At 34.6% G+C, this 12,008-nt stretch overlaps 1 protein-coding gene and 1 pseudogene across 2 annotated transcripts; both read left to right on the plus strand.

Moving 5' to 3' along the window:
• Positions 440-1,441, plus strand: LOC108663216 (annotated as a pseudogene).
• LOC18588844 (uncharacterized vacuolar membrane protein YML018C) lies at positions 6,139-11,714 on the plus strand. 2 transcript variants are annotated; one of them, XM_018127726.1, is made up of 8 exons: positions 6,139-6,419; positions 7,662-8,060; positions 8,470-8,687; positions 8,928-8,998; positions 9,082-9,183; positions 10,465-10,582; positions 10,674-10,809; positions 11,033-11,714. In XM_018127726.1, exons 1-8 carry the CDS (start codon positions 6,339-6,341, stop codon positions 11,093-11,095), a joined length of 1,188 nt encoding a protein of 395 aa, XP_017983215.1. In that variant the 5' UTR covers positions 6,139-6,338; the 3' UTR covers positions 11,096-11,714. The 2 variants fall into 2 exon arrangements, with proteins under 2 accessions (XP_017983215.1, XP_007013588.2); XM_007013526.2 differs by lacking the exon at positions 6,139-6,419 and adding an exon at positions 6,445-7,301.

The following is a 12,008-nucleotide window of genomic DNA, read 5'->3' on the forward strand; positions in this document are numbered from 1 at the left end:
TTTAATGTTAATTTTTAAAATTACCCGTATTTATTAAAATACAAGTTTAACATATTTGTATTTTTTATTGTTAATTTTTATATAATATAATCTCTTAAATATATTTTTAATGTCATATATTTTATTTTTATTTTTAATATAATTTTTTATATTATATATTTTATTTTAATTTCTTTTACTTGTATTATATAAATTTTAATTTCTTATATTATATTTTATTTTAATTTTTAATTCTTATATTATATATTTTATTTTAATATTTTTATTTTAATTATAATATTATAAAATGTTTTTAACAAAGTAATAAAATTGAAGGGTAAAAATGTCTTTAATAACATTACAGAGCGTATTGTAATGTGATTGTATTGCAATCTAACATTATAGTGGTCTATTGCAAAATAAACATTGTAATATAATTTAATTAAACATATTATAGGAAATGTACTCTCACTTTCCTCATACCAAACGCTACCCAAATGTTAAAGGATATGAGAAGTTTCTAAGGTCACACCCAGTTTCTCTCAACAGGGACAGTTTTCAACTTCTGAAGTAACGTTACTATATATTATGCTACTTTGAAAGCTAATGGGACACGGTGTATGATGCTAATAACTGTTGATGGATGTTACTTAATTGATAAGAGTTTTAATTTCCAAAAAGTCTAGATAAGGTACCCTTGCAGTTGCAGTAAGATCAGGATTTATCATTATGCACTATTTCATAGACAGATGGTAATTGATACATTGCCAAGCTCACAAAAGAGGGAGAGAAGATACCTCATTTATGATATCATAGCTAGCAATTCAAAGATTGTCATGGAGAAACCATTCTTTGAAAAATGGAACATGCTTGGAAAAGAAGTGATTGAGCCACGAAATAAGGATCGTAAGAATATTTGCCAAAGCAATAATTCTCATTGCAGGTGCAAAGAAAAGATTTCTGGTCGCTTTCTATTGTGCCATAGATTTCGAAGGAATTTATCCCAAAGCAATCTTATGAAGCAAATGGTCTTATTTTTCAAGGCCAAGACGATCCTTACGTTCCTTGCACTCATGAATGTCTTCTCAAGTGGAAATTTGCTGAAAAGAACTCAATTGACTTCTTATTTGAGGTGGGTATTGTTGATGATGATTAGAAACTTTTCCTCCACGAAAGTGGGAGAATGAGGCTGATGGAAAGGCATAAGGCTGAATTCATGAATGGTTCAAATCCTTGTTCATACTCTAAGATGAATATTAAATGTTATTGGGACTCCAACAAACTGGTTTGGGTCCATATATGGAAGACAACTAATAAATCAACTCCCAATGATCTCAACACCTACAAGAAGGTGATGCATCGCATAAAGCATAACATCATCGAGGAAACTGTATTAAAGGAGATAAATGAGGTCATTTGCTTGCCTAAGTATATATATCCCGATACTTACCTACATAGCTAAAAATTTTTCAAGTGCTAGAATTTAAGGCAATCTGATGCTTATTGTGCTACTTATTTCAAGATTTCAATTGTCAGAAGTTAGCCATAAACCTATTGTAAAAGGGTTCTTTTGGTTAGGGAGAGAGCATGTGTTGCGATGAGTGAATCGGGATGCATTAAAAGCGACAGAGAGGAAGACTAGAGCAATATTTGAAGTGTAAGTGCTTTAGGTGGTAGGTGATGAGGGATAAGAAAAGGTTGAAGAAGCGACAAATTACGGCCAATGGGAAACCCTATGTTGGAAACACCCCTGAGCACCTCTACACTTGGAAAACCCTATGACACTTTTGCGTTTAAAACACCCCTGGGTGTTTCCATGCTTGGAACACCCTAGGCGTTTCTATGTTTGGAACACCTTTGAGCGCTTCTGCATTTAGAATACCCTGGATATTCCAAGCCCTAGATGCTTCCATGGTTGGAACACTCAAAACTTGGAACACCTTTAGGCACTTCCGTACTTGGAACACACTTGGTGCTTTTGCTCTTATAACGACCCTGGGTGTTTCCGCGTGTATAACACCCTAATGTAATTTATCTCTAACACAATACCTTAAAATAGTTAGCCAAAATTGGGCATCTACACCTACTTATCTTTAGTCCTCCCATTTCTTTTCCCTGTTGACAACTAACTGTTACTAAATTGTTAAATTTTCCCAAAAAATACAGAGCATGCATTAAAAACTAGTCTGACAGTTCTCAAAAGTTTCAATCTAGATAAAGCAACAGTAGTGTATTACTTCTTTGAACACCACATTAACAACCATGGTGAATTCTCCTTTGCTGATTAGAGCAACAGCCTCTGCGAAAATTGCCAAAATGGTGGTCATGTGAGAAAGTCCACCAGTTGGGTGGTTTAAATTCAATACCAACGAAGATGCTAGAGGTTGCCCAGGCTTCTTGGGAATTGATGAAGTTATGAAGGAAGATAAAAGGGCTGCTAAAGTGGCCTCCCCTAAAATGGTAGGGTGGGGTGATGCAATTTAATGGAGGTTCTAGTGATATGAGAGGCCATAGTTATATTTGCAGCATCTTCTTGTGCTTCAATTGGTGGCATTATTATTGAAAGTGATTCAAAAAATGTTGTTACTTGGGTGGAAAAGCCAGAGTCTTCTCCTTGGAAAATGAGGCATTAGTTCTACAGATCAAGGCTCATAAAAGAAAGGTTCGAGGATAGTAGATAAGGCATGTCTCAAGGTCTAGCAATGAAAAGGCGGATTACCTTGCTAAATGGGAGTGGATAGAACAAATGATTTTTTGTACATGTATCCTCTAACTTATGATTAATGCTTGAGGTACATGGGGGATTTTCTTTAGGTGCTTTTATGCAAAGGGTTGTGAGTGCTAGTTTTATAGTTTTGCTGTCGTGGAGAATTTCTTTCATGCTAGGATCGTTTCTCATTGCTGGAGGAAGGGCAAATTTATTCCTATTAAGGGTGCTATGCTTCTAAGCATGGGTGGATGCGAATGTGTCCATGTCATCTAGAAGCTACTAAGTGTGCAGGGAGTTGTAAGAGGGGAAAACAGCCCAAGAGGTCCTATTTGCTTCTTTTACTTGGTCTGCATCATCAATGGTCTTATGCCGGACAACCGATTCGGCTCTTTCACATGTGTTCTGGTTGATGTTCATACCTTTTGAATCAATATTTTTATAAATAGGGAGCTAAAGTGCTATGAGGTATGTTTTGATGTATAGGGAATTGACTTTGGCTGTTTTTGGTAAGCCAAGCTTTTGACAGTATTCTTACTGTTGTTTATCAGCTGAATACTGCTTCTTTTGTATGTAAAAGTAGACCTGATAATTTGTGTTTTCGTGTCAGACACAATTAGATACGAATTACGTTAAGGCTAAACACGAACATGACACGTTTAATATTCGTGTCTTAAATTTAAAACACGTACATGTATACGTTTAATAAACGTGTAACACGACACAACACGATTAACACGTTTATTAAACGTGTCAATATACGACACGACACGATTAATAACACGATTAACACGTTTAACACAATTAAATAAAAATATTTATAATTAAATATAATTTTAATATTTAAATTTAAAATCTATAATTATAAAAATAATTATAACAAAACAAAAATAATAATAATATCAAATATAATAAAATTTAATATAAATAACATATGTAAAATTCATTATCATATAATATGATAAAATATATCATTAACATCTAACCTTCAAATACAAATAATATAAAAAATTATTCATAATTTTCAATCGTAATATTTACATTATTACCTTTATAAAATTAAAAAACTTACTAAAATAATTGTTTAAAATTATTTATATAAGGTTAAAATAATCTTTAACTATTAATTTTTAATTGCTTAATAAACGTATCACGTATACACATTTAAATACGATAACACGTTTAAACACAATAACACGATTAAGTAAACGTGTTTAAACGTGTTTGTCGTGTCTGACACATTAAGCCACAAAACTTTTCGTATCTTAACGTATCAAATATGATTAGATACGAAACACGTTAAAACTAAATCCATAACCTATTTAATCCGTATCTTCTCGTGTTGTATAAAAAATTATCAAGTTTATGTAAAAAGGTTTCATTGATGCAATGAATCAATTAATTTTTTCAAAAAAAATATATTATCTATAACATATATAAAAAGAAGACCCAAAGAAGTTTTCTCATTTAACCACGTGGAGGAAAATGAAAAAAAAAAGATAAAAAATAATAATAAATAAAAAGAAATCCGAGTGTAATGTACGAGTCATAGTCTAGTTTCTTTAGAAGAGCAAACCTCCGGAGTCCTGTCTGACACCAGGCCAATGCTACTTGTAATGAGACAAAATATAGTACTTTCGTTCAAATACGAAGCAGCCTCTTTCAAATTCAAATAAAAGCCGAACAGCCCAAAAGAACTAAACCCATGACAGGAAAATCTAAAAGAGGCAAGCCCAGCAGAAGCAACAAGCCTGAAAGGAAAGCAAGGAACACAACAAATTAATCGACTACTGTTACATGGTCAAAGACAGGACAGCTGACTACGTGTAGATAACTAGACCTTGCTATTGCCCTCGACAGATTTTCACATGAATTCTTGACTTTTTTCAATTATACTAGTTAAGCGAAACACGACATTAGCACCTATAATCCCACAAGGCAGTTGTTTTCGAAAACCAAACTTTATCTCTTTCTGAAAGTGGAAGAGCCTCGCACACCAACATTTTCTAAGTTACATCTCTGTCTCTTTGACTCAGTTTCTCACTCATGTCGACTGCTAGCTATTTCTGGCTAAGATTAATCAATAATCACCAATTATTGATCGTATTAATTTTAATGTAATCTTATCTATACATTGTCTCTGCAGAATCTGTCCTAAATAGGAAAAACATAAAAATACAGCAACCACTCGAACAAGGTCATGCTTTTATATAGAAATGATTATTTATATACATAATGGAAAAGGAAATGGTGGTTGGAATATTTCAATTTTATTCTAACATTCTCCATTAATGAGTGCTGAGATATTAAAGGCAAGAAAGCATAATCGAACTTTAACACGCACAAAAATAAATGATGTTGGTGTCTACTGTACCAAGATCCACGAAACGTGAGTTTGACACTTGCCCTCAACATGACACAATTGATATGTTGACCAAATCTTTGCTTTTTCCTCTTGTCCTGGACCCAACATGACAAATGGTAATGGATGACGTGGAGGGCTTTGGTTGGATGCTCTTACATAATTTCCAAAACCTATAATAAATGCTCAAACAAATAAAATATCAATTCCGTCACAATATAAAACCAGGGCTTTTCACAATCTTTGGCAATCCTTCGTTATTGGACAATGGATGTATTAACAATTAATATAAGACGAAGCATTTATATTGTGTAACATGAATTTCTACTTCCTCAACGTATTTCTTCATTTATTGTTTTCCTTGATGTCAAGATATGTAGGTATACCTTATATTTTTAGGTAAGCTCGATAAGAATGTAAAGATTTCCTTTTTTCTCTCTCTCTATTTTTCCTTTTTGTCTTATTAGTAATTAATATATACAGATGAAAAGGTCAAAATGACTTGCTATTCTACTGAATATAAACAAATTAGAATTCCCAGCACCCCATAAATAAGGTGGAGCAGTCCATTTGTTCTCTTTCAATATTGGACAAATTAGAAAAGATGACAACTTAACTCTTCAATATTTACTGTTTAACTTATTACCATTGCCTCATTAGCTAAGTTGATTCCACATGAATTACGTACCAATTTTTGTCTAAGAACCAACTCAACACATCAATACACAAATATATTATATTATATAATTAGAAGTGGAACCTAAGTGGGGTCGATTCAGAATTGGAATAGATTCTCCAATGATATGCAATTAAAAGTTTAGCTTGAAAATCTTGGGGTTTAGTGCTAAAGTATAATTATTAAAGACCTAAAACTTTTCTTTTCAAAGATTGAAGTGGGTGCAATTAGTCACCCCACTGAAATACAAAAGTGGCTCTTCCAATGAAAAATCATAGTACTAATGGCCACTATCCGAATAGTAAAATACCTATTTTACCATATTATTGATATTATTCCGTCATTATTAAAATTAAAATGAAAATTGAATATAATGCCACGATCTTTGTTGTTGGTGCAACTGAACCGACCAGTTGCAGAAAGAATCGGTGCCACTGCCCACGCCGATAGTGAGACTGTGACAATGAAGTAAAACTCATCGCTTCCCTTTGGTTTTCCTATATATAATTACGTTTCCTCAGCTGCATTTGCCTAGGCTAGTTTGGACGTTAATGTAGGGAAGAAAATTAAAGAGTTTTGCATAGACAGAAGAGTGAAGGGAGAAGAAAGAAACGATGGGTTGGAAATATAGGGGAGGTTTGCTTTTAATTATTGGTGTTGTAATCATGTGGGTTACCTCTGCAGAGGTCACTCAGGTTAGTTCTGATCAGATTCTTCTCTTCCTTCTCACATGCTTCTTTGTTTTCTTCTCTTTTTACTTTTGCAATAGTTTTATGTCGAGTTGTCGACAGAATTTCTTGGATATTTCATGTTTTTATATGCTGCCTTTGTTTTTTAAAGTTTTGACGTCGAGTGGTTGATGAATCTTCCATCTTTTTGGGACTTGGTTTTCGACACTGGCAGTTTGTAGTTTCGTGGTCATCTTTTGTTGCAAAGATATGAGGGATGATCATTGATAATTTATCATAATGAGAACTTTTGTGGGGTAGGTGTAATCCACCCATCATGTCAATTTCTTAGCCATCACCAGGCTGAAATTAAGAATTTTGACACAAAGAGTTTCAAAATTATTCCTAGCTAGGTTGGAATTTGTTAATGTTATCTTGACGCTATCTCCGTTGCTTCTCTGCTAGGAAGTTGAGGTTTAATGATTAATCTGTTGAATCTATGGATCAATATCATCATGTTGCAGTATGTATTCGTTCTTATTTCTAGCTTAGCGTAGCTGTCTTTAGTGTACACACCAACCATCATTGAAATTAATGTGAAAACAGTGAAGACCTTTGCCTATAAAGATGTGTTCATGTTGTTTAAACTGGTTCTAAAGTCAGAAAATTTTTATGCTTAATTTGATGATAAGCAAGAATTTTCTTGATTATCTAATTCATATCTTCCACTGTGTTTGACAGTTTGTCACTATGGGTTTCTTCCTATACTTTTGGATTCAGTTTTTTTTTTCTGGTCATATTTTTAACTTCGCCATTGTTGAAACTGATGATTTCATTTCATCTGCTTTGTTTGCTAATGGAATTGGGAGGTCTCCTGGTTGCTCCTGGGATCTTCGTTCTGGGCATCAGGTTTTCACCCACTTGCCTTTTACCTTCAAATCTGTTTTCTTTCTTTCTGAATGGTTTGGTCTTCTCCTTCAAGCTCATTTGCCACATTGTCCTATGCTTAGCTTTTATCTTCTGATATAAATATCACTATCAATAATTTGCATTCACTTTTAATTTTTATTAAGTTATTAGACATTTTTATGCTAAGATGTTATTCTATCCCAGTTCAGGAGTACAAGTTGAAGATCATTTTCTTCTTACTAAAATTGAATAGTCCATTTTTTTTTTTCTCTTGGAACTTGACTAGTAAGATTCTGTTCTGACGCCATTACATTTTCATTTTTACTTTGGAGTTTTGACATTACTGGTATGTTTCAACAGGGTGTGTTTGAAGACTATAGGCATCCGTTTGCTGTGACATATCTTGGAACCTCTCTTTTGGCACTTTATCTGCCAATAGCATTCTTTAAGGACTGGTTAGTAAAGCATCTGAGAGGTCGCTCTTGTAATAGTACCAAAGGCCCAAAAGGGGTTGACAAGTCCTCTGTAGAACTAAATTCTCCTGTAAAACCTGATGACAACCATGGCAATTTTCAAATTGAACATCAACTATCAGTGCCTGATCAGTGTGTCTTAGACCTTTGTATTAAGGAGGAGGGAAATCCCCTGGTTTCTAGACACAAAGATATTTTGGAAGAACCAAAGCGAGTCAGAATGCTTAGTGCAAAGGAGATTGCTGCATTTGGCTTTTGCATGGGTCCTATCTGGTTTGCAACAGAGGTGTGAATGAAAAAGTTGTTTATCTAATATTCTTTAGCTGGTGTTCAAGTCAAGCATTTGTCTTTAAGCATTGATCATCAAATTTGTTGAAGCCAAAATTTTAATTAGCAAGGATTGCCGTATATTTTCTCTTCCAGATTCCAACATCTCTTTGTTCACATTTCCATCTATGCTTCCACCTTTTATATATGCATCTGTGCGTGCCCCTTTTGCCTGGTTCTGCCACCCATCTCTTTTAAACTTTCATATGCATAGATGTGCTCATTTCATGTAAGTCAGCCGGCCTTTGCTGTATGAGAAACATAATCCCACTGAAATACAGTTGATCCACTTCAGGAAAATCTGGGGCTTACATATTTGGTAGAAATACATTATTGAAGTTCTTTCTAATATTATTCATTGTCTCCAGTATCTTACGAATGCCGCACTCGCAAGAACAAGTGTTGCTAGTACAACATTGTTGTCCTCAACTTCAGGACTTTTCACTTTATTAATTGGGGCAAGTTTGGGTCAAGACTCTATTAGTACAGTGAAAGTTGTTTCAGTTGTCATTAGCATTTCCGGTGTTGCTATGACTACACTTGGAAACACATGGGCTGCAGATGAACCAAAATCAGGCATTAACAAGTATTGTTTTCCTCCACCTCATTTAACTGTGACATGCTACCATAATTTAGCTTGGACTATTAGCTATGCTAAGGTTATAAATGGGCTAATTGTACGCTTCTATAACTTCTTTTTGCCCCTTTTCTGAGGTGGGGGGTGGGGGTGGAGAAGTGGGTTGCAATTGTTTTCATGGTTTTATTTACTTGATATATGTGTAGCATGTTTTCTTAGAAGCTACTTACAGTTTCCTCCTTTATTTAGAAGTGGGAATCAAGCTCTTCTAGGAGATCTTTTTGCTATCCTCTCAGCTATGTGTTATGGACTGTTTACAGGTTTATACCTTCACTTTCATTTGAATCATATTAGAGTTTTTTTTGATAAATTACCAGTAGAATACTAAAATCATAAGTTGCAGTTTTGCTTAAAAAGTTTTCTGGAGAAGAAGGAGAAAGGGTAGACATGCAGAAGTTCTTTGGCTATATTGGATTGTTTGTTCTTGTTGCCCTTTGGTGGCTTGGTAAGAGCATATTGCTAGTTAGTTTATCATAATTTTTCTGCTCTGCCATATATGTGTTTATGCATTCGTAGTGGGACTGGACCATATGCCTTTCAGCAGGCTAAACTTGAACAAACCAACACCACCACCAAAATCCAAACAAATGAAAAATTTTGGCATAGTTATTATATTCTGTTTTTTCAGATTGACACTGTGGAATAAATTTATGACTTGACTGCTAGGTTTCTTCTCCCCTGTTCCGATAGGCTTGTTAAGAGATGTGAAATAAACAATAGACATTACTGTTTCATCTTGTTCCTGATAGTTTGCAACTGGATATAGTCAGCATGGCATTCTAGGAACTAGTTTAGACTATGCAAAGCAAAATGATGGAATCAATTGCCAGTGGTAAACCACTATTGGAATGATCTGATGTAAAATATGAGATATGTGACCTTGTTGTAGGGGATCACTCCAAAATGGGAAAAAAAAGTTGTAAGGAGTCATATGTCCATGGGACATTTGGAGACCTAATACACTAGTGGCTTTGTGGACATTCATTGTTGATTGCACTAATTTCAGAACAAGAAAATTTTCTCTTTGGATTTGAAATAAAAAGGCAAATTGGTAGCTAGTGTACTGAGATTCTGGGCTGGAAAAACATGCATTTCTCTCTTTTAATGGTACCTGAGATGATGGGCATTATAGGCATATTTCACCTTGGACACAGGTTCTTATATTGCATGCTTGGGATGGTTAAGTCAAAACTTCTCTTGTACTACATTCATTGGCATCTGAAGAAACATAGAGAAATTCAGCATTAGGGCATTTATGAACAGTGTTTCATATACTCTCATTGTTCAAGAAGAAATGAAGTAGATTCTATGTTTATTTACTTCATTTTTTAAAAGCATGATATATCACAGGTTGGCAGTTCAAGCTTTTTGTTTGCAACTAGGAGAAACTAAGAATCCTCCAAAAGTTGCCTGGTTTTTCGAACTATAGTCTCACTTAGAAGCTGTTAGTAGATCCTCAATCTGCAAAAAACTAGAATCGCCTAAGGGACATATAGCAGTTAATAACTATGTATATATCTTTTTGCACTCTTTTTTCTTCTTCAGGCTATGGAGCTGTTTTGGTAACTTTTTAAGCATTTTATAGCCACTAGTTCGATGAATTGCTTTATATTGAAAGTAGCCAATATTCTTCTAACAGCTTCAGTAAATGCTCTCTTAAAGTTAGATAAAAATTGGACACAACATCTGCATTGTGTATGACTTGATGTTTCTGAATTCTTTCCAGCATGGCCTCTGACTGCCATTGGTGTCGAACCAAAGTTCACATTGCCTCAATCAGCTAAAGTGCAAGAGATAATCCTTGTAAACAGTTTTGTTGGGAGTTTTCTATCTGACTATTTCTGGTACGCGAATACAACAGTCTAACTAAATTTTCTGAGTTATGAATCTGCATGTTTTTTAATTCCTTCAAGTCAACATCTATCATACTTACAGGGCATTAGGTGTTGTCTGGACCTCTCCGCTGGTAGCTGCACTAGGCGTTTCACTTACCATACCTATTGCAATGTTGGAAGACATGCTAATTCATGGTCAACAGTATTCAATAATCTATATGATTGGATCAGCTCAGGTATATGGTTAAGTAGCAATATTAAATTCAAAAACTTGTCAGCCCATCATCCTTCAATTTTTTTGATACACATGAGCATCTGACCAGATAAATATTCAGTTAATTACTACTCCAAGACTTAATCAAATTGATCAAGTATATATTAGTTTTGATCCTCCAGCTTATGGACATTGCTGCATGGAAGTCCCTTGCTTAAGAAGGATCATATTGTGATGTATTTCAGGTATTCCTGGGATTTCTAATAGCTAATATTTCAGACTGGGTATCAGAGAAGTTGAGATGGTAAAGCTGTAATTCTCCACCAAAGACTATACAATTGGCCCAACCTTAGTGATGCATGGCCCCCTGTAGACTACGTATGTAGTAGTTTTATCATCTGATTTTGCTGGGCCTGCAGAAAGGAAGTCTATTATATTGTGGTATGTACTAATGTTATGATGTTTCCTCACTTGTTGGCCTTTGGCTCTCTTTTTGGGGTGGCAAACTGAATGAAAGTTTACGTGTTACACAATGACAAATTGCACAACTTTATGATTTAGGTATTGGGATAATTATATACAAATCAGTAGATCAAATATTGTTGATGAAGTCAAATGGATGTTGTTTAGTGAATATTATGGGCCTTTTTTATTGCAACTTGTTCCTTCTCTTTTGGTATGTCTATTGCCCAACCAGAAATGGGGTCAAACTCGTAATAATGGCCAAGAAATGAAGCCCTTGGATTATTGAAAATTGATTGTCTTCACTGTGATATCAAAGGGAATCAAAACAGAGTAATTTCGGCAGGAGCAATTCTCCGAGCATGGAAGAGATCATCTTCACCAATCCAACTCCAAGCAAGGCTCTTTGATCTCCTTGTATTTGTATATGACGATAGAGTAATAAACAAGATTTATTTCCTCCTACATCTTTGCCAGAATCTTAACCTTCTTCCTTACCCATCTTCCCTGTCCCCTCTCCTGTTTCCTATTTTGATTTCTTTCTTTGCCTCTCTTACCTTCCCATATCGAAATCTGTCTCTTCCCTTTCTCACCATATTACCCATCTATCAGCTGAACTTACTCCCTTTAGTAGCTTTTGCTTTAATTTTTACTGTACTCGCTTCGTAGTTAATGGTCATTGAATTTTTTTACCGTGGGATGGCCATAGATGTAAGACGTGTTTTTTATTTTTACCTTTCCACAGAGAGAGAGATAAGG

Source organism: Theobroma cacao, chromosome 9 (assembly GCF_000208745.1).
Source record: "Theobroma cacao cultivar B97-61/B2 chromosome 9, Criollo_cocoa_genome_V2, whole genome shotgun sequence".
NCBI lineage: Eukaryota > Viridiplantae > Streptophyta > Magnoliopsida > Malvales > Malvaceae > Theobroma > Theobroma cacao.